The 23,646-nt window shown below is 33.1% G+C and overlaps 1 protein-coding gene across 6 annotated transcripts; it reads right to left on the reverse strand.

Moving 5' to 3' along the window:
* Positions 1-814: 814 nt before the first annotated feature.
* Positions 815-22,959, reverse strand: LOC135838341 (uncharacterized histidine-rich protein DDB_G0274557-like). 6 transcript variants are annotated; one of them, XR_010557390.1, is made up of 4 exons: positions 22,717-22,958; positions 14,747-21,249; positions 13,238-14,614; positions 815-1,821 (listed from the first exon to the last, which is right to left on the reverse strand). XR_010557390.1 is itself a non-coding variant. In XM_065353923.1 (3 exons), exons 2-3 carry the CDS (start codon positions 13,259-13,261, stop codon positions 868-870), a joined length of 978 nt encoding a protein of 325 aa, XP_065209995.1. In that variant the 5' UTR covers positions 13,262-14,614; positions 14,747-14,902; the 3' UTR covers positions 815-867. The 6 variants fall into 6 exon arrangements, 4 of the variants coding, with proteins under 4 accessions (XP_065209995.1, XP_065209993.1, XP_065209994.1 ...); XM_065353923.1 differs by lacking the exon at positions 22,717-22,958 and having other exon boundaries at positions 14,747-14,902; XM_065353924.1 differs by lacking the exons at positions 815-1,821; positions 22,717-22,958 and adding an exon at positions 12,036-12,967 and having other exon boundaries at positions 14,747-14,905.
* Positions 22,960-23,646: the final 687 nt, after the last annotated feature.

Below are 23,646 nucleotides of genomic sequence, written 5' to 3' on the forward strand. Positions count from 1 at the left end.
GGTAGTACTTTGAAAAATGATACCATGTAATATGACTTTTTGCCCAACTTGCAAATTGAAGGGGCCACAAATGATTTTTAATTTCAAAAAATCGCGGATGAAAAAATGAAGGCGGAAATGAACAGGTACATACTTACATACTACTTCAAAAAAAATGTTGATATCATTTTTCTTCTTACCTACTCCAAAATTTAAAAAGTTTTTGAAGCTCGACAACTTTCGGTTTAAGTACTAAAAATTGCATTAATAGTCTAGTGTAAGAAAAATAATGATCATAACAAAATTGGTATAAGTTTATTTTTTTTTGACGTAGTATTCATTTCCACGTTCATTTTTTTAATCGCGATTTTTTGAAATTAAAAATCATTTGTAGCCCCATTAATTTGCAAGTTGAGAAAAAAATCATAATGAGTAATTTTGTTAATTTTTCAAACTACTACTGACCACCCCCCCCCCCCCCCACGGTCAATACTGAATTTTGGCTCTTGGATTTTGAAAACTTATTTTGTCCCTTCAATTTTCAAAGTAGGCAACACCTCACCATAACCTTTTTTCTTAGCCATACCCGGTTGTATCCAAATCTGAAGTTTGTAGCACCACTCACCGGACACCCTGTATAAACACTTGATTTAGATTCAAATTTTTATGATATTTGGAATATTTTTCTCAGAAAAATGTGTTTACAATGTTTACATGCTGAAGGAGGAGAAGGGACAAGTAAGAGAGCACTTGGGAAATTCGCCTTACCTTTATTTCGGAAACTCGTCTTACCTCCTGTGTGCTCCACCGCCACATTAATAAATGAATTGACAAATTTCTTAGATATAATAAACTTTATATTTGTTATCAAAAAAATGTCGATTAATCTCACAGTACGGGCAACTTTTGGGTCAAATGTTTCCATCTTTTTTCTTTATAAATTTGTCGAACGGTTGCATTCCAAGGAAAGAGTCTACTATCATTGTAAATTTGATCGAAAGACATCATGCGTAGTTTTTGCTTGTAACCGGGCTCGTGTATGCTTTTCTTGCGCAGTAATTTTTTGAGTTTTTGTTTACCAACGATACGCTTCTTTGTTACGAACGGCGGAGTCATATTTTTATCGAAATATTTTCGCATCGCGTAAAATTTAATTTGCCAAGGTGCGTATCTCCCTGAGTAGAGCAGTTCTCTATCCAGACTATCAAACGTCGTGTACCGATCCATTCGCTCAGGACTATCTCCAACCCATCTTTTCTTTCTTACTACAGGTGTTGTTGAGAAATGCATAAACTCTGTGGACAAAGTACCATCGCAAACATAATTTTCTCCAATTTTACAAACACCATCTTCCTCGATTAATCTTTTTCTTCTCACAGCAGCGGTGGAAAATTGCAATTGTCTCGTAGTCAGTCTTGTTTTTTTATTCGGATTAGGCGATGTTCTGGGGTACTTGGTTTTACGTTGGGTGTATAAATAAACGTGAGTTGAAGGCGAACGACTTCGTGGTTTTTTCCTCGTGCAGTGTGTTTGTTTTTCGGTGACGATTGTAAAGAAGGTGAAACTGAATCTGTGTTTGACATTTGGTCCTCCGTAAGCTTTGGTACTGGGGCCTAGAAGCGCGAGCTGTTTCATGTAGTACTCCAAGTCGGTCTCGTTTACTTTATCTGATTCAGATGATCCTGGATCGTAATACTCTCCGTAGTCTCCGTATCGTTCTAGTGATTGATCGGTACGTGGTGCTTTGGGCATTGATTCCATGTAAACAACTGAATCATCGGATTCGATCAGACCTACACGTCCGGCGATCGTTGGGTTATTATAGATGTGGGATACCAGTAACTGAAAAAATCATAAAATGAGATATCAAAAAACGTCTAAATATTTGGTCATTTGGAAAAATTAAATGACATTCTGTTTGAAGTAGGTATTGAAAAAATGCAAACGTGAATTTCTAGGTAAGTATTTGAAAAAGAAATTGGGACACACAAATTTGAAAAAAAAAATTTACCATAATTTTTTTACTCCTTAATTTCTGTATGTATGTTCGCGTTTTTGGCCACATGGTTAGCTTCACATCGCAACATGAGAGATTTTAACAAATTTTCTATCTCAATTCAGGTTATCGATTCTCTCGAAAAAGAATTTTTAATTTGAAAATTATCTCTCGATGGAAGAATGAATTTCATCAAACTTTTTCCATTGCATATTGTATAATGCATGCTTATAAATTTGATTTTTCTTCGTGAAGTCACTTATCTAACGACAGAAGTTACCTACATTATTATGACGAGAAAACTTCAATTATTTTCCCACCATTCCATTTTATATGGAAGAAAAGCATAAGGAATTGATACAAAGCTTACCAAATTCAAGAAGATCTTCATTGTGGATGGAAAAATTTGACACTGAGCGTAAAAACACATCAAATTTATGCATATTTATCTGATGGCAATTTTATGTTAAAAACTTGCGAATTTAAATTACGAATTGCGAAATAAATCGATCCCATTTTATACAAAGTTTTACATAGGTAACAACGTATGAGCAAATTTAGATAATTTTTTCTCGAACGTTATCAATTTGATTACGTTTGCTGAACCTATTTTTGATAAATTTTGACCCTTTCGTTTCAGCTTTCTTCCTCTTTGGTAATCGTACCTACCTACCTACCTAAAAGTATCTGATCACAACATCTAGTAGGGTACAACACAATTATTTGTCGATATTTTTCTATGCAACTTTTTTTAAATTCCATTTTTTCCAATTTTTTGCTGATTTTCCTCATCGATTATTCTATATCATTTTTCCAGGGATCTTAGAATCGAATCTATGTTAGAATATCTCTGCAATTGAGACTTCTTTTTTAATGAAAAATTGTGCTGAAGGGGATTTTTTTAAAACGTGGGATCCGTAACTTAGCCGTTCATTTAAAGTAATCCATGTCGTTCACTACCTCACCGCAAGAATTGGCGACTCTGCAGCTATTATTTTGATTTCAATATTTTTTTTCACAATTTCCATTTTTTTAATCGCAAAATTCATCAAACATCAATCATTCATCTGCAATCTTTCAAGTGACAATTTACCAGGATATTGCTTAAAATTTTCGGTGTATTAAATAGAGAAGCTGCTCGGGATCCGAATTTTACTCTTATAATTCTGTTTTTTTACTCAGATGAGCTGTAGCTTTGATTATTAGTAAGTTACCTGATTCAGGTTCAAAGTTATAATAAACAGTCACGAGGAGTATAAATAAAATTTTGTATAAAAATTGCTTGAAATTTTCAGTGAGCACTTCAGCGTTTTACTGAAAAATCAGAATATTCTCCATCTTACCCTCTTTTTACTTATTTTTTTTACTCGAAACTTTAGCTTTTACTGTTCAAAAGTGATTGAAGTTTGAAGTTGAAAAAAATGTGCAAAATAAAAACTAAAAATAGTGCTCGCCTGCCTTCAGGATGCTTCATCACGCGAATCGCCCACTTTTTCCAACTTGGAACTTGAATTTGTCGTAAAAAGTAGAGTTCAGAAAAAAAAACAACAGTGAAAAAATTCAAAATGAAAAATAAGTACTTACTACTTGAATCTAAAATACACTTACGAGTTTCCTGAGAACGTTTTGTGCTTTTTTAAAATTCAGATTTTGATTATTCTTTCTGCATGCCGAATTAATTTTTCAACTTTGAACTTGAATAAATTTTGAACGTTGGAAGTTGCTACTTTCAGTAAATCATTATAATATATTTTTTTTACACTCATAACTACCTAGGTAATACTTACTTTGGTGGAAATATTTTTCTCGATTATTGCTGCCCCCTCCACCCACCAAGTGGTTTCATTTGATGAAAAAATAGATCCTATAAAGTTTCAACCCCCAAGTGAAAAAAAATGATGCCAGATGGCCACCTAATTTGAAAAAAAATCAAAAAATGTAAAATGAAACAAAATTCATCGATTTTTGATTTTTTTTATTCATCTCCCTTCCAATATTCCCCATTTGAACCAAAACAGCTCCTAAATTTTCTTCATCTTTCTAGTGGGAAAAAGTGAGAGAGATTGAAGGGGTTCAAATTTGCTACTTTGAATAATAAAATCACATTAGATATACTTAACTGAACTAGGTACTATGCTATAATGCTTTTTTCTTTTATTTTGCTTGGTTCATTTATCAATTTATTGAAACATTGCTATTTGATGGGTACTCAATTAGAATAATATGTACTTGAATGTTTGGATTTTTTAGAGTCGAAAAAACTCTATTGTAATCAGCGAGTAGTATTTTCGAAAATAGCCTATTAACAAAATAGTACTTTTGTACCTAATGCCAAAGCAATAATATATTTTGGTGCCAAATTCTAAAAATTCACCTGCACCTGCACTTGTTTTCCTCAATGATGATTTGAAATTTTGGGATGAGTTTCATGAAAAATTGTCAAGCAATTTGTAAATGGCACAATAAGTTATTTTTTGAATTCAGTTTTATAATAATCAGCCATCTTTTCATCAACAAGAAAAGGAACTAAAAAATCAGAAAAATAAAATTTTCAAATTGGTGCTAAATGTCTGAGGTGAGATCATGTTGATTCTGCATGCGATCAAGTAAGTACATTCTACTTTATAAATTTCTATAAAAAAGATCTAGAAATGAAAAATCACATGTACAAGTTGATATTTAAAAGTGAGCTTAGCAATCAATGCAGCCATCAACAAATATGGTGAAAGCAAATAAAATGCAGAAATTCTCTTGCAATCATCGAATAGCTGATGGCTTTGTTTGATTACGTTTTATGCTAAATTTGTAAGTAGGTACTTACGTATCGTTAATTTTATTAAAAATAGCAAATTTGTACACATCTTTCAGTTTTCGTTGTTTTCTTACAGTTAGAAGGGAGGGGATAAAAAATTTTGAGGAGCCGTTTTCGTTCAATGGAGGAATATTGGGCTATAGTAGAATGAAAACAATCAACAATTAACAAATTTTGCATTATTGTCAGTTTTTTAAATTTTTGGAAAATTGGTGGAAGGGGGTGTAATTTTGCACCACATTTTTTTTCACTCAGGACAAAACAAAATTGAGAATAATTTTTTGAAGGGAGGAGTGAGAGCAAAAAAATGTCAAACTTGAAAATCAGCCACTTTTGAGGGAAATATGCATTTTTATGCATTTATATAATGGTGAAAATACCTATGCAAAAATGTACCCTATAAACTTAGGTATGCGCTATCTAGTAGGTATACCTTTACCTAACGAGGAAAAATAAGCATTTACATGAAAATCGATTTACCTCGGGAAATTTTATAACTTTTTACATTTGTTGGTATTCTTTATAAAATTTTACGTAGATTCACTCATTTTGATTGGGCAAAAAAAAGAAAAAAAGTGGTATTAAGAGAAGTTAACCAATACACCAGGGAAAAGAATCATATAGCAACCAATGCAACCATCAACCAGTAACTATGGTGATAGCAAAATTCAAAAACTCTCTTGCAATCAGCGAATAGCTGATGTCTTGTTTGTAAGTATTCTATAAGTCCATATTTTGAAAATTGCAAGTTTGTACCAACTTACAGTTTTTATTGTTTTCAGAGGATCCGTAACTAATTTTGGAAACCGTTTTCGTTCAGTGGAGGAATATTGGGATGGGGTAGAATGAAAACAATCGAAAATTCATCATTGTTCATTTTTCAATTTTTTGGGTAATTGGCGGGTGGGGGGGGGGGGTGTAATCTGGCACCAATTTTTTACTTTTGTAACTTGGATGTTTTTTTTTTTTAATATAGGTAAAGGTATACTAAAAAAATTACGGAGATTTTTGCAAAAATTTATTGACGGAAGTGGCCAGTTCCTGTAAAAATATGCGCTATTACTGATCTCAAAAATATGTAGCAAATGTGCAGTTTTTAGATATTTTTTTAGCGAAAATATGCATTTTTATGTGTTAGTAGTCGAAATATGCAAAAATATGTCCTATAAACTTTCGCATATGGATTCTGAAATTTCATGAATCGCAAATATAACTATGGATATGCGCTATCTACAAATAGTAGGTATAAAGAGGAAAAATATTGTTTTATTGCAAAAAAGTCTGACCCATAACAACATTTTTTGTATCAACGATATTCCCATAAAGCAATAAAATTCAGAAAAATCATTTGTCAAATTTATTATCATGCATGCCCAATTTTAACAGGGCTTTGGGTATATGCCGAAGAGTCTGCTTCCCATTCTATAGGCCTCGCGTTAGTACTACATCTAGCAAACATCTCTGAGAAACAAATTAGTGCACGCAGCTAACATTGACAAAACTAGTTTGAAACGGGTGGCTGACTTGTTATGCAAGTTCAACCTTGACCAAGTGACCCAGGCTCGTAAAAAATCTATATTGGTTCACTTCTTATGCAAGATTAACCTGCACAAAAGCGTGCTGTCGTGAACCTATATAATATATTTTTTTACACTCATAAGTACCTAATACTTACTTTGGTGGAAATATTTTTCTCCATTATTGCTGCCCCCTCACCCACCAAGTGGTTTCATTTGATGAAAAAATAGATCCTATAAAGTTTCAATCCCCAAGTAAAAAAAAATGATGCCAGATTGCCCCCTAATTTGAAAAAAAAAAATCAAAAAATGTAAAATGAAGCAAAATTTATCGATTTTTGATTTTTTTATTCTGCTCCCTTCCAATATTCCTCTTTTGAACCAAAACAGCTCCTAAATTTTCTTCATCTTTCTAGTGGGAAAAAGTGAGAGAGATTGAAGGGTTCAAATTTGCTACTTCGAATAATGAAATCACATTATAACTATGTACTATGCTATAATGTTTTTTTCTTTTATTTTGTTTATTCATTTATCAATTTATTGAAACATTGCTGTTTGATGGGTACTCAAATTAGAATAATATATACGTGAATGTTTGGATTTTTTAGAGTCAAAAAACTCTATTGTAATCAGCGAGTAGTATTTTCGAAAATAGCCTATTAACGAATAGTACTTTGGTACCTAATGCCAAAGCAATAATATTTTGGTGCCAAATTTAAAAAATTTACCTGCACTTGTTTTTGTCAATGATGATCTGAATTTTGGGATGAGTTTCATGAAAAATTGTCAAGCAATTTGTAAATGGTACGATAAATTATTTTTTGAATTCAGTTTTATAAAAATCAGCCATCTTTCTATCAGCAAGAAAAGGGAATAAAAAATCAGAAAAATGAAATTTTTAAATTGGTGCTAATTGTCTGAGGTAATATCATGTTGATTATGCATGCCATCAACCTACTTTATAAATTACCATAAAAAAGACCAAGAAATGAAAAATCAGCTGTACAAGTTGATATTTAAAAGCGAGCTTAGCAATTAAAAAGCCAAATGCAGAAACTCTCTTGCAATCAGCGAATACCTAGCTGATGGCTTTGTTTGATGGTTTTTTGTGATTGCAGGTTGAAGTATGTCGAAGAAAATGTGCAAAATAAAAATTGAAAAGTATAATATGCTCGCCTACCTTGAGGATGCTTCATCACGCAAATCCCCCTCTTTTTCAAACTTATAACTTGAATTGTGTCGTAAACAGTAAAGTTCAGAAGAAAAAACCAAAGAGAAAGGATTTAAAAATGCAGAATAAATTCTTACTACTTAAAACTAAAAAATACTTATACTTATACCTACGTGCTTTCTGAAAATTTTCGGTGATTTTAAATTCACAATTTGATTTTATTCTACGGGACAAATCAATTTTACAACTTTGAACTTTAATAAATTTTGAACGATGAAAGCTGCAACTCTCAGTAAATCACTACATTTACTCATTAGAGAAGATAGAATTTCAAACTTTTTTTTTCAACACTCATAAGAACCTAATAATTGTTGGGAATATTTTTCTTTTCGATTTTTTCTGCTTCAACCCCTAAGTAAGTACTATGCTACCTACATTGCTTATGGTTTTTCTTCTATTTTGCTTATTGGTTCTCATTTATTAGTTTATTGAAACATTGCTATTTGATGGGTATACTGATACTCAATTAGAATAATAAACGTTCGGATTTTTAGTCAATTGTAATTGCTTTTTCACCATTGTCAACTCACAGCCAATCAGCGAGAAGTATTTTCAAAGATCCAATCAACGAGTGGTATTTTCATAATGCTAAACAATGATATTTTGGCACCAAATTCGAAAAATTTACCTGCAGTTGTTTTCGTTAATGACGATTTGAAATTTTTGGGGCGAGATTAATAAAAAATAGTCGAGTGATTTTCAAATGGTACAATGAGTAATTATTTTTTGAATTCAATTTTATAAAAATCAGACTTCAAGAAATGGCACTGATAAATCAGAAAAATACAATTTTCAAACTGATGCTAAATGTCTAAGGCGAGATCATGTTATTGATGATGCCATCAAGTAGGTACATTCTACTTGATAAATTATAAAAAAGATCAAGAAATGAAAAATCAGCTTCAAATTGATATTTAAGTAAAAGCGAGCTTATCAAGAAATGCAACCACGGTGAAAGCAAAATGTAAAAATTCTCTTGCAATCAGCGAATAGCTGATGGCTTGTTTGTAGTTTTTTTCGGGAGATATCTTTATCCCGGTCCAGTTTTCATTGTTTTCTAACAATTAGAGAGAAGGCGATGAACAGTTTTGGGGGCCATTTTCGTTCAATGGAGGAATAAGCACTTATTGGGATGGAGTAGATTGAAAACTAATCAACAATTCAAAAATTTTGCATTATTGTCTGTTTTTCAATTTTTGGGTGGGCGAAGTGGGAGCAAAAAATCCCAAACTGGAAAATAAAATTCGCCTAACTAGATTGGTAGGTCTAGATATTCACTGGAAATTTTCAACAAACTCAATTCTAAGTAATGCAATATGACACAAGTTGATTGATGATGCGGATACGGCAACGGCACACTCGAAAAATTGTAGTTGATGATAAAGGGCTAGGATTTTTATGCGCTAGAAAATGTTAAAATATGCGCTACAAAACTTCATCATTAGGGGTTTCAAAATGCAGGATTTTTGAAGTACCTACTGTAAGAAGCTGATAATTTGTTTCAAAACTTTAAACATTAGGTAATAATACGAATAAAACATCAATAAAACAATAATCAAAAACGTGATCAAAGAGTTGCAAAACAATGGTGGTAAAATTTTTAAAAAATCACAGACGAAAATATAATAATTTTTTTTTATTTTCGAAGCTTGAAAAAGTCTTATGTTTTTTTTTTCAAAATAGTTACAAAATTACGAAGATTTTAATTCAAATATGCAGTTTTCAGCCAGTTTTTTTTTTGGCAAAAATAAATGAATTTCACGAATTGCTATAACTTGGATATGCGCTATCTAAGTATGTAGTTATAACGAGGAAAAATATCCATTTACATAGAAATCGATTATTCGATAGGAAATTTTATGGGTATTAATTATTTCTGGCTCTTCTTTATAAAATTTTACGTAGATTCACTCATTTTGATTGGATGGAAGGGGGCACAAGAAAATGGTACTAAGAGAAGTGAACCGATACACCAGAGGAAAGAATCATATGGGCCATCTTAGTATATGATTTTGTTACGCAATACCCAGCCCATGTTCCAAAAAAAAATCGCGCGAAGAAGGAGATTTGTGATGGAGTACATTGTGAATGTGTGCTGTTTATAGAGGTAAGTATTTATGGAATCGAGTGAGTGAGCAATCATGCAACGTTTTTGTTCATTCAAAAAAATTTCCAAATCCAGCAAGAAAAATCTTACGTTAGTGTTATTCGTGAATTTTTCATATATATATATATATTTTTTACTGCAGCGTTTGATCAAGACCCATGAGACAGATCTGATATTGAAAAAAATGTCTGTTGAAATTTAAAATTTTCAAAATAATTGAAAAATTACTTACATACTATTTTTGGAGATTGGGCAGCTACTGCTGCTGGACACGGATTCCAACATTAGCCATTGAATTACGGATGGGTATGCATTTTGAAAAAAAAAAGAAAACTCACGAAACAGTTTCTGCTACCTGATTAGAAAGTTAGTAGTGTCTTTTTACATGAGCTTGAATTTTCACAATCAGAAACGAGTTTTCTGAATCGATATTCGGACATTTGATTTTTCACATCTATGTACTTACAGATAGGTACCTATATCCATACAATTTTTGAACTAGGTTTTTCAGAAAATTCGAACTTGTGCAGAGTGCAGAGCCCTAGCTTTTTGATCAACCCTATTGATAATTTCAAGTGGTAGAATGCTAGCAACGTTGCTAGCATGACTATGCTAGCACTAGTTGCACCATTTTGAACACCTTAACTAGCATATCTGCTAGCAAACTATTGCTAGCATGATGCTAGGAAAGCAGCACCAGCACCACGCTAGCATCATTTTTCTAGCATTATAAGGTGTTCAAATTGCTGGCATATACTGGCATACAATTGGCATAATTCTAGCAGGGAGACTAGCATTGTGCTAGCATCAATTTGCTTGCAAATGAACTAGTCAAGGTGCCCAAAATGGTGCTACTGGTGCTAGAATGCTCTTGCTAGCTTTTTGCTAGCATATGCTAGCATGTGTATAATTTAGTATAATGCTAGAACTAGAAGAATGTCAATTTCTTTAAAAGATTATAGGGTATTTTTAATTAATGGTATGAGATTTCCCAAAAATATCCAAAAATGGGCAATAGTCCTACAATGCTAGTTTAGAGCTAGCATTGCACTAGCATCTTGTGCTAGTATAAGCTGAGTGATTACTTGGCGAACTTCATTCTTCTTATATTTGAACAAGAAACCACATTGAGCTTATATTCACATTGACTACATACTTCATCTAAGAGAAGTTAAGTGTATCATGATAGAGGACAATGCTAGCAATTTGCTAGCATTATGCTAGCACTTGACTGCTAGCACCTGGATAAGAATGTTTTCCAACAAAAATCTAGCTCCATGCTATTACCTTGGCTGCTAGCTTTACCAAGATTGAAATAGCGCTAGCAGTAGACTAGTGCATGTTTACCAGTGATTGTCCTTCTAGCATGTAACTAGCATATTGCTAGCATGCCTTTTGCTAGTTCATCTCATGCTAGCGCCATTACAGGGTGCTAGCAATGCGCTAGCAATATGCTAGTAGTGACTGCTAGCTGTACTCAGTGGTTATGCTGCTAGCATGTAACCAGAAAATTGCTGGTCTGCCTTTTGCTGGTTCACCTCATGCTAGCACAATACCAGTTCTATGCTGGGATGCATTTTCCAATAAAAAGTCTGCTGGCAAAGTGCTAACACCATTCTAACTAGTAATCTGCTAGTTAATTCCATGCTAGTACTGTGCTAGTCTTCTGCTACTCATGCTAGATGGGCGCTACTAATGCTAGCATTCTGCTAGGATTAACTAGTGTATGGCCAGTGTACTTTTTACTAGCTCATATCAAGCTATAGCAACATGGTAGCTTTATGCTTGCAAGAACTGCTACATATAGCTTCAGTTGGTAGTTATGCTGCTAGTGTACTCTGCCAGTTCACATCATGCTAGCAATATGGTAGCATCATGCTAGCAGAACTGCCAGCATTGCTCAGTAATTATGGTGATAGGATGTAACTAGCATATTGCTGGGATATACTGTGCTAGCTCGTCTCATGCTAGCATTATGATGAAATTTTGCTAGTGTGAAATGCTGGGATCATTCGGTAATTACGGTGCTGGGATTTAATTGGCATATTGCTAGCATATATTTTGCTACCTCATCTCATACTAGCAATATGATAGCATTTTGCTAGTGTGAAATGCTAGCTTCAATCAGTAGTTATGTTGCTAGCATACTTATTGCTAATTTGTATCGTGCTAGTAATAAGCTGGCATTTTGATAGCATGTTATGCTAGTTCATTTCATGCTAGCATCATGCTAGCATCTTACTAGATTCCTGCTACTCATGCTAGATTCCTTCTACTCATGCTAGATGGGTGCTACTAATGCTAGCATTCTGCTAGTAAAATTGGCAATAGGGAAGTACCAGGAAATGTTTTTGTAAGCTGTAATTTTGTATGTATAGGCCTAAAACTCCTGGAACACTGCTAATCCATTATCATATATTTTCCCCCCAAAATTCATACCTATCTATCACATTTAATTTCTGTAAATCAACAGTTATTAGATGAGTAAAAATTAATTCTGGGTAAATATTAGAAATGACAGATGCTTTACTTAGCTATTTGATATAAAACAATTTGTATCGTATTTGAATTAAAATTACTTAGTAATAGTTATTAAGTATATTCAGGCAGGTACTTAATTATAAAGTTCAATAGTACAAAATCATGCGATTATCTCATCATTCTCCATGTTGTAATCTTTATACGCATAACAATATGCCTTTTATTTACCTAGGATTCAGGCTTACGATTGCAATGCGCTTAAATTGTACCTACTGAAGATATCCTATTTTTTTTTCAGTCGTTTGGTTTGTACTCTTGCAAATGCACTTACTCGTACTGAGATTCACCTATTACTATAAATTTCTTGAGGTTGATCCCGATAAGAATTAGGATTCGGATTCGGTGTTAAATACGTCGTGTCTTCGTTAGCATACCGATTTTGCTCTTGGGATTGAGTCATTTCCTCTTGTTCATCATCGTGATGGTGATGATGATGGTGACGGTGGTGATGATGATGATGTCGATGCGGGTGATGGTGGTGATGATGGTGATGGTGATGGTGGTGGTGACGATGATGATGGGCACGAGTAGTTGTTTCGATGACATCGTAGTAATCATAGGGCGTATCATTGGTACCGAATATTTTCACGAATTCGTTGTATATTCTGTTCAGTAAAGGTTGATAATACATGAATAAAATGAAATAGTTGACTAGTTTGTAACAAACTGCTACGAAGGTTTTGATCGCGCTGCCTTTTTCGTCCTCATTTTCATCGGAATGGTACTCTGTAAGGTAACTGTTCATCGGAGCTCCGCTCAATAAAGCTAGAAAACATGGCAAGAGCTGGAAATATTGGAAACAATCAAACAAACGCGAATAGAATACTTGAGGTGACTTTAGCTAGAATTTGGTATCATTTCGAATGGTTGGTCGATTGGTATGGTCGACCTTTGTGCGAATAAGTATATTCCCATGAATGAAGAATTTATATATTTCCCCCACTCACAATAAGATATTGATAACATAAAAATGTTGATGTTTTTATGAGTGAATATATTCACAGTATCTACTTGAGAATTTGGCTAATTAGAATAGGGCAGGTATTTCACTCACCAGTAAAACGTATACGATCCTCATGATGGCAGTTTGACAAATAAATTCATAGACTCCACTGATTCGTTGGAATATTTTGGGCAATCACATTTTGTTCAAAGTTATTCCAAACGAATTTCCAATTAAGTTATTACATTAGTATAACAAGATATAAAATAAAACGAAATGATAAAAAATTTGTTCATTTACAAAGTTGTGAAGAAATGATCAAAATCAGACATCATATTTCAATTCAATATTTTTGAGGAAATTGCTACCTAAAATCAACATCAATTTGATAAGCTCTTTCATCTGCTTGGTTTTAAAATTACAACAACGATGTTTGATTTTTCATTTCATAATCATGATGATAACTGATAAGGTTGGCTATCGCTGAATGAGTATTTCGATCTATGATATCGAGTTATACATATCATTATCAAGTGCACAGTTATTCAAATTATGTTTTTACGTATGTCACGTGGCCTGGAGCACTCGATCGAGTTGTTATTTTAGCTGTGTTGTGGTGTATTTTTTTCAAGCATTCATTTTTGCAACGATTCTTATCAAAAATATGTATATTGAAAAAAAATAAATGGATAGGTACTTAATTAATAGGTACTACTTGACAAGTAATTCAAGTATTTTGAATACTGTTTCGATTTATGTTGGTAATATCAAATTTGAAGGCCTACTCAGTAAAACAAATTTTTTCAAATGTTGAAATATTCAAATTTTATGGCTAAGGCTGCGTACAAATATGTACCTAATATTTTGAACTTCGATTTATGATTTTCTGATGTCTGAAAATGAAGATTAAAAACCATCATTACCACCTCCATCGTCCCCATCGTCGCCATCATCTCCATCATCACCACCATCTCTATCATCTCCATCATCTTCACCACCTCTATCATCATCATCGTCATCATCGTCATCGTCATCGTCATCGTCATTGTAATCGCCATTATTATCATTATTGTTATTGTTGTTGTAGTCTCGGTTTCTCATCGCATTGTTGGGATTTCTCGTCCCTGGACGACCACCTCGTCTAGTAGTCCACTCGTAATTCGAATCCAACCATTCCCAATCCGGACGCCCTTTTGGTTTACTCTTAGTCTTAAACAATAGCCATAAAATTGATTCGACTGCGTCAACTTTATCTCTTACGATTTTCAAAACACGTTCGATTTGGTCCGATTTCCATATAACAGCGTCAGTTATCAGTTTTCGTAGAGCGTCTTGTGCCTTGAAATATCGTTTTATCTCTTGAAGTAGAGGAGGAAAGGATCGTTTTGTGATGAGTCTTACCAAACCGTCGAGAATTTTTCTTTGGATCTCGGTTTTTTGACGAGGTGCAGCTTTTGTAGTACGAATGCAACATGAAATCAGTGTGAGCTGAAATGAGGAATAAGTGTCGCGAATAATTATTTTCAAAATAGGTAGTTACCTACTCACAATTCACATATTTATAATTATACATTGAGTATCCACTCTAAAAATGTAATTTGTAGTATTGTAAGTACTTACCAAAACGATTATTGTTATTTTCATTTCGAGTCCACAAGTGTGCTTCTAAGATCATACCGAGTGCATGAGAGAAAGATTTACGATGAAATATTATCATACTCTTCAATTCAAGTGCTTCTCTTTCAGTGCGTTGATGGATGTAATTTATCATTACAAAATCAATCATCGACTGGCTGTACGCTATACTTGATTACGAGAGATAAGAATGATATATTTTTTGAAACTTTTTATTTTGGTATATACTATTCAACTTCATAATTTACAAAGGAATGTTGAACAAATATTTTATTCTCATACGATGGGTCAAAATGAAGAAATGTGGTCAGGTGTACTTACTTAATATTTAACGTACCTATATATTCATTATTAAAACTGAGGATTCATTCCGTGCGCTAGTTTTTTCGAATGTTTATTTTTTTTATTTTTACCTATTTTTTGTTTACAAAATTGCAAAATTTTAATCCCTTAACTTTTACACGCATCTTTTTAAAAATTATTCAAAGGCGTTTTCATGCCAAAAAGACTTTATTCAGGTGTTGATTTAAAGGTACATCAACATTTCATAGCATTCGACATTTTTGAAAGTTTCAAGCAAAGTACCGGAAATTTTAATCGTCTGTTATGTAGGTAAAAAAACTAAAAAAGCTAAGAAAAAAAGAGTTTGTTTTCAAGTCTAAAGGGGCCACAAGAAAACAATTAAATAAGTAGATAAAGAGGCGGATCGAAGTCATGCTACGTGGTTGGAAATGAGGGGGAGGGGGATCCAGTCATTTTGTCGGCAAAAAAAAATGGAATTTTCCCCGACAATAATAACAATTTCAACATGTTGAGCCCTGTGGTTAGGACCGTCAAGAGCCAATGCGGGCCCAGGGCAATTATAATTTGGCTCCATTGAGAGGGATTGGGGGGGAAGGGGAAGGAATTTGACTGAAAATTTCCCGACTGATATGGGGAAAAATTCCAATTTTGCCGATTGATATCACATTCATAGGTGTGACTTGTAGAAATTTTAATTTTCTGTTTTGAATTTGTGGGGGCCCAAATGTATTTTTTTCTGTATTTCAAAACAAGAAACAGACTGGCCCGAGCAAAGCAAGGGTGAAAGTTTTTAAAAATTCGATTTCGAGAGGCCTAAAAACGATGTTTTTATTCAGGAAGTTCATTTTGTAGAAGAAAGATCAGGACCGCGAGAGCGAAAACTTTTGAAAATTTGTATAATATTTTGAGATTTGAGAGAACTAAAAACGATTGGTATCTTTTTATGCGAGAAGTTTATTTTTTCACTTCAAAACTTTGAAAATTGAATGATACATTTTTTTTAGAAATTTCAACTTTGAAAAAGAAAAGGAAATAAGTCCGAACAAAGCGAGGGGTAAAGCTTTTATGTGTTTTGAGAAGTACCTAAGAAAGTATGATTTTATTTCATCACAGACCCTTCTGGACCTAACCTTCTTTTAAGGTATCAAAAAATTTCAGGAAGCCAGTGATTCTGTTTTTAAAAAATGAAAAATTTGCATTTTTATAGTTTTAGCGCGATGCGCGAAAAACCTATGTTTTTTCAATAAACCCAATTCACTGTATCCTTCAGAAATTTCTACGCAATTTTTTATGGCAATAAATTTATGAATCTTCAGTTTATAGACAGCCAACAAACAGTATTTCGACATAAAAAGGCAATCAGCAATTACTGTTTATCAAAACCAAATTTGGGACTGATTTGGAATTTAATTTTCAATACGTAAATATTTTTTTATTCGTGTACGAATGATTTTATTCGTATTTAGTTGAATCATGAATGTTATAATTTACAAGTTTATTTGACTTCATTTTGATAAAAGCAATCAGTCTAGGTGTAGGTAGTAGGTACATTCTACTTTATAAATTATATAAAAAATAAAAGGCAAAGACATGAAAAATCAGCTTCATGCTTCAAAGTTGATATTTAAAAGCAAACTTATGGTACCAACTAATGCAACCATCAATCAATCAATATACGCAGTGAAAGCAAATGCAAAAACTATCTTGCAATCAGGGAAATAGATGATATGTAGCTTGTTTCATTTTATAATACGCTTTTTGACTCATTCTGGATTTTTTTTTGTGAATTTTTGAAAGCAATATCTTGAATGATCTGAGAGAAGCGAGAACAGAAGAGGAACGGTTTTGTATACTCACATCGTTCACGGAACATATGCCAGTAGAAAAGTTGATATTTTTAAATGATTGTAGGTATATTGATTCCTATTTTTATCATACATTTTTTCGGAATTGAAAGTGAGAAAGAATACCTACTTAAAATAAAAATCAAATATTTTTATTCCATCAATAAGTTATCAAGAATATTATCACGGGGCCCAACAATTGCAACAATCGGCATAATTCGTTCATCATCTATTGAAAGTATAAGAATTAAGATCTTGTTTTACATGAACTTTGCGATACTACAATACAAAATGGACATCACCTTTGTTTTTTTCCTTTAAAAACACAGTGGACGTCATTTCCTAATATTGAAACTGAAGGAAATACACGATTCGAGTCATCTTCATAACTAACTATACTGGATTGTTCATCTTTTTAGTAGGCTATGGTATCTTGAATCCTACATCTTTTCTTTTTTCCAGAAACCGGATGATTTTGTTCGGGTTCTTGTAGAATTCTGCGAAGTTTTCATTTCTATTCACATGAAAATTTACACTACTGCACAATTCAGACTCCAGAAAAGTCATTTGACAGGACAACCCAGTCGTATTTTCTTAATTCCCCCCCCCCCCCGAATAAAAAAAACAACACTCGCTCACGTCTTTTTTAGGGTTTTTTGCTGCTAGCAGCTAGAAACCCTATTGCAATTGATTTTAATCATGAGTTTTTTTCAATTTGGAGCAAATCAGTGAGCAGTATTTTGGAGGGACCTATCTGTGATTAGTGTTTAACATTGCCAGATGAGAGATTTTTATTTTTTATAATTTGGAATTAGATTAATAATTGATTATGTTTTTATTATTTAATATTTATTTTATTTATGGAAAACTAGCTCAAGCTGAAAGCTGAAATAAAATCTGAAAGCCGAGGAAGTTTGGGTGTTTTCAAAGTTAAAAGCTAGCCAAAGCCAAAGCTGTATGATTTAAAAATGAAAAGATAAAACTATAGAAGTAAAGCTGAAAGCTAGCCAAAAAAAAGGGTTTATTTATTCAGCTTCCTTTCAGATTTTTTGCAAATTCATTACTCTGTGATGAATTTCTTGTTTTTGGCTGTCTGTAAGTAATCAAATGAAATTCCACGAAGAAGAAAAAATTAAAAAACAAAAAGCAAAAACTCTTTTGCAAATCTGCTAATAGCTGATGGGTTGTTAATTTCATCTGTTCTTATGTTTCGTATCATTCTTTTATTAGGAAAAAATATAAAATAGCTACTTAGGTATAGAAATGAAAAAAAAATGTTATATTTTCCAATTAAAAAAAAAAAAAATCATAGCTGAAGATTAGATAGGTAGGTATTCAAAGAGTAAATGTAAAAGGTATCCAAAATGTATTTCAAACTACAAAACCAAATTATAATGTAGGTACCTACGCTATTTTCGAATAGTGAGCATTTAGAAAAAAACTAAATACTTAAGTTCAAAAATTTTATCAATGGGTTTTTGAAATTTTAAGAACAAGGAAGAGAACCGAATTGGCCGAAGCGAAGGCAAAAACTTTTCAAAATTTGTAATTAGGTATAGTTTCAAGGAGCAGAACATCAGTAATTTTGATGTGATAAGTCAGTTTTTCCACCACTGACAATTTTAGTAGTTGGAACAAAAATATTTTCCAGGCACAATTTTATAAATAATTTGAGAATGGCAAAAATATTTTGAAAAAAATGAAAATTTGTTATGATAGATGAATAATCGTGTAGGCAAATTAACGATTTTGCCGGAAAATTCCGAATTCTCTAATATTGGGAGGGGTGTGATCTGTAACCCCCCTCCCCTCAAGTCCGCCTCTGAGTAGATATCTGATCAATTTTTATTGAATTCTTCGGAAATGTTTTTCAACTTTGAGCCCTGCTACTCCTCAATCGAAAGTCTGAACATTTTTTCAAAGCTGTTTCTTGTTTAAAAGATTGCAAAATAGAAAAGAGATAGGTGGTATAGAAATGAAAAAAAATGTTAGGTATATTTTCCAATTAAAAAAAAAAAAATTGATCATAGCTGAATATTAGATAGGTAAGTAGGTATTCAAAGAATAAATGTAAAAGGTATCCAAAATGCATCTCAAACTACAAAACCAAATTATAATGTAGGTACCTACGCTATTTTTGAATAGTGAGCCTTTAGAAAAAACTAAATAAGCTCGAAGCGTAACCCTCTCCCCTTGAAACAATTCTTATAGGTAACTCAAGTCTCAAATGTGATTTTTCTCGATGAAAATACCCACTTACAGAAATAATTAAAGTATCCTTCGCCTTCGCTTGATTTAATTCACGATTCTGCTTATTTAATTCGTTCAGTTTCGATACGGAAGCATCGAGAATAATTCCCACGGATAATATCTGGTCGTGGGAAATGGACCCGGATTTCTGGTATCCCCATATTTTGTTATCGCAGTAGGAAATCTTCTATGTAAATCCCTTTCTATTTCTTCGCACCAATCATCAACTATTTTCAACTTATCTTGAGGTGCTTGCCTTAGAAGTCTTGATAAATCTTCATAGTCATAATAACGCACACCTGTATCCTCTGCTAGCCTTCTTTTGTTATCATTTCTTGAAATAAACGTCGATTTCAGATTATTAGGAGAAAATCCTGCACCGAATGATTTCCCAGTTCGTTGTAAAAATTCATTCTTTATGGCGTTCTTAATGCTTTCAGCGTCGCGTATATCGTATGGCGGAGATGATTGAGCATTGAAAAATAAATTTTCCATTTCCTCGCGATCTTGAGGATTTAAACTTTTTAGCCATTCTTTCATCAAATTGCTATCTATCGTTACAGTTGCAGTGGTGCGTAATTTTGGCGAGATGTAATTAGGGCTGGTACTCTTTGTTATCCATACTTGGCCATAAGTGAATATCTTTTTCAACGTGGATTGAATTCTTGTCGTGGATCTTCTATCGACTTCTCGAATACGGAATTTCGATGTCGAGAAAGAAGTACTCGTATTTTGAGATGGTTGTGATGAAATAGAAATCAACGAGTTGTTGATTTGTTTCCCATTCATTTTCAAATTTGATAGAGATGTTTGTGAATTATGATCGGATGTTGTCGGGGGCCCATGTAAAAATAAATCTTGTATTATTTTCTGCTGAATTGGGTTTATTTGTTGCACCAATTCTCTCCACGTAGCATCGAAAGTTCCATGTGGTGTTGATTTGGTAATTTTCGACGTTGTTTTGAAATATATTTGGTTAGGATTATTATTCTTGAAATTTTGCTGGAATGAACTTCTGGTATAAAATCTTGCTTCGTTTACTTTCCCTGAATAGGAATTTATAGGTCTGAAGGAGTTGTATGGTGTGAATTTAATCGTTCTTGGAAACTGGCTTGTGGGAATTGCACTCCTAAAATATGGTTGTTGAGATTGTAGGATTGATTGATGATTTAGACCTACAGCTTTTCGGTCTGATGGAAATCGTGGACAATTATTTTCTTTTCTCGAATAGTACTCAGGTCTAAAGGAATTGTACGCGAATTGACTGGTTCTAAAAAACTGGCTAGGAGGAGGTGGTTTCCTAAAATATGGTAGTCGAGTTGGCCCAAATAATTGAGAATTTATAGTTCTTCCATCGGGCATAAATCTTGAAAAATTACTATCACGGTGTACTCGTATTTCTCGTTTATTTCTTATCACTGCATCGGATAAACTAAAATCACCTGCAAACGGATATATTTGACGTCCTCTACCAAAATCCATACTCAGATCCATGGAAGTTTGCAAATATCGCTTGAACATGGTCCCTACGCTCAAATCTTCTTTTTTGGAGGAGTTTTTTCCAGCATTGAATTTATCAGAATCGCCATGAAGATTTTTAAACTCAGTGTCCGGTGATTTTCTGACCCCTTCTACGTAGTCGTCATACATCGATTGCGGTAATCTAGTTACTCGATTGGCTTTTCTCAAAAGAGCTTGTAACTGATCCCAGCTAGGAGAGGTGTGTTCGAGCAACGAATCCAGTTCTTGTTTTAAATCCGGACCGTAGATTTGTTTTCGTAAATCGAAATCTTGTCCTGGTTGTAAAGCGTTGTCTGGGAAAAGCGATTCGAGCATTTTTCTTTCTCGATTTTGGTACATGGGGCTTGGATTGGTGGCGTAAATACGAACTTCTCGAACTTCGAAATTTTCTCGACGTGGAGTTGGAGATGGTTTTTGGTATTGGAGGTTTGTGTCAAAATGGTCATTTTGTTGTGAGGTATCGGTTATGTTCAAATTGACGATGTGATTGGTTTTGTTGAGTGAGTTTTTTAAATAGTCTCCAAATTTGGCGTTCCCATTTGGTATTAATGTGGAAAAATACGTCAATACCTGAACATACAAGAAGAAGTGAACTTGATTAATCGATTTTAAAAGTAGGTACCTACTGTTAACTGACCTAATTTCGGACACCGGAAGTGATTTCGGACACTTGACATTTTTTTCAATAATAGGTACACGAAAATGAAATCGAACACGTTTTCTGATAGCTTGGATCATGTGCTGTCTCTCTTATGCTAAAGTTTTCTTCTTTTGTCATTCGTTTTATCATTCACACGATTTTTCTAAATACCACCCATGAAAGTCCCTTTGAAAAAGTTGTCTACAAAACCTAGCCAAACATTTCGATAACGAAGAAAACAATCCTAAATTATCATAAAGTGACTCATCTCGATGAGAAAAAAAATATTCCGTTCATTTTACTACTCTTTTTTTCTAGAAAAAATTCAACAAACTGTAAAAATCAAGGTTTTTGTCCTTATTTTGAACACTCGGTTTTCTGTTAAATAAATTTGCTTACTTACTTATCTGTCATATATTTTAATTTTGATACCGCGAGAATTCGTTGGGTAGGTCTATAGGTACCTTATGAGTTATCGTTACGACAGAAATTCAATTTGAACTTCTTCGCTTGAAATTTCAAAAATCAAAAATCGGGGAAGTACCTATGTAACTTGAGAAAGTGCTTAGAATCCGAAAATGACCTTGTTTTTTTCGAAAAACAATACTGATGTCGCTACGAACTCTTGAAGTAAAGTAACAGCGGACATTTTTGTAACTTTGAACATGTCTCCTGACCACAAAAACAACTCAAATTGAAAAACCCCACTCTGTTTCTTAATTTTAGGGTCCAAAGTATCGGTTAAGCCCATTTTCAACCCGAACACAAGTTTGCCGTTGACTAATGTCATTTACACAATTTTTCTAAATGCCACACATTAAAGTTCGGTGAAAAAGGTCATCTACAGAACCTATAGCCAAACATTTCGATAGCAAAGAAAATAGTCCTAAATTATCAGAAAGTGACTCTCGATGAGAGAAACAAATATTCCGTTCATTTTACTACTCACTTTTGTTATGTCCTCATCTTGGACACTCGGTTTGCTATTGAATAAATTGCTTACTTACTTACTTTTGTCATTTAAACCTAATTTCGAGTTAGATAGTGTCACATAAGCATTATATTCATCAATACTCAAAGACCTAATTTACCAATTCGGACATTTCAATAATTTTTTTTCTCATTTTAAGCATCTTTATTGGAGCTTCAATCTGCTGTAGAGTGTTTTTTAGTTAGCAACTTGGTGCTTAGAAATGGTTCTCCTGATGATATTCAACGAGAACATTGAGACGAACAAGAACATCCATCAAATTGCTTACTTCGAAGCATTGAAGAAATTTTTGAAAAACATCAAAAAAGTGTCCGAAATTAGGGCAGTTGAAAATACGTTTCTAAATTCAACTTTCAAACGATAGGTACTTGAAGCGATAAATAAATGATTCAAAAATTACACTTACTAACAGCAAAAATGTTTTTATGCGTCTTCGTTTCATTTACGTAATTTAAAATGGAAAATACATCATCAATTTTTCAACCAGGATTTTTCATTGAAAAATAGTGTTATTATTAGCTACATATTTTCAGTCTTGGATGTCTTTTGTCACGAAATTCTGAATGTACATTTTTTTTGTAATAGGTACATACTACTTGAAAAATCAAGTATAGAGCAGATATTAACTCAAATTAATGTACTGCTGCGATTTACGTTAGGTGATTAACAACATCTAATCAGATGTATTTTATCTATCATAGACATGGCATACATACCTACTTGAAAATTTTTGACGAGTGCTGCGAGATAATGTAATTCAACAAAATTCAAAAAAATTACTTACATGAATTTTTACAGTATCAGTGTTTTGTAATAAAGATAAAGTAGCTAAGGTATCTTGAAAATTTTTGAAAACAAAAAAAAAAATGAAAAATTAATGTTATGAATTTAAGTGTTTCAAAAAAATTTCATTCGAGGGCCAGTTTTTCAACATTCAGGTAAGGAATTTAACTGGTTCGGTTAGCGACTATTCGACAATTCCAATTGGCGGTTTGCGCTTAACCAGTCGGTAAAATTCTTATCTGGGCGATTGAAAAACAAGTCCTCAAATAAAAAAGTATGTATTATACGAGTGAAAATTTACCTATTGAAAACTGTGAAGTGCCAATCATACAATTTATAAATTTTTGCAGATCTCAATTTCAAAGTGTTGAGGAAAATTTATCATATACCTACTTAACAATATTCTTGGTTTTGAGGAAAGAAATTTCCAATTCTTTCATCACTTTCTGAGGAGGAAAATGCTAGTTTAGGTGGCTAAATACTCATGTCAAAAATCAAAAGTCTATTCAAATTAGGTACCTATATTATTGAAAATAGGTAACTGTAGGTATCT

The sequence above is a fragment of the Planococcus citri genome, chromosome 3 (genome assembly GCF_950023065.1).
Source record: "Planococcus citri chromosome 3, ihPlaCitr1.1, whole genome shotgun sequence".
In the NCBI taxonomy this organism is placed as follows: Eukaryota; Metazoa; Arthropoda; class Insecta; order Hemiptera; family Pseudococcidae; genus Planococcus; species Planococcus citri.

Coding starts and splice junctions, on each gene's coding strand:
- LOC135838341 (XM_065353921.1), bottom strand. CDS start 2,405: ATGTGTTTTTACGCTCAGTGTCAAATTTTTCCATCCACAATGAAGATC. Junction 1,822..2,345: donor TGAAGATCTTCTTGAATTTG/GTAAGCTTTGTA, acceptor TGATTTTTTCAG/TTACTGGTATCCCACATCTA.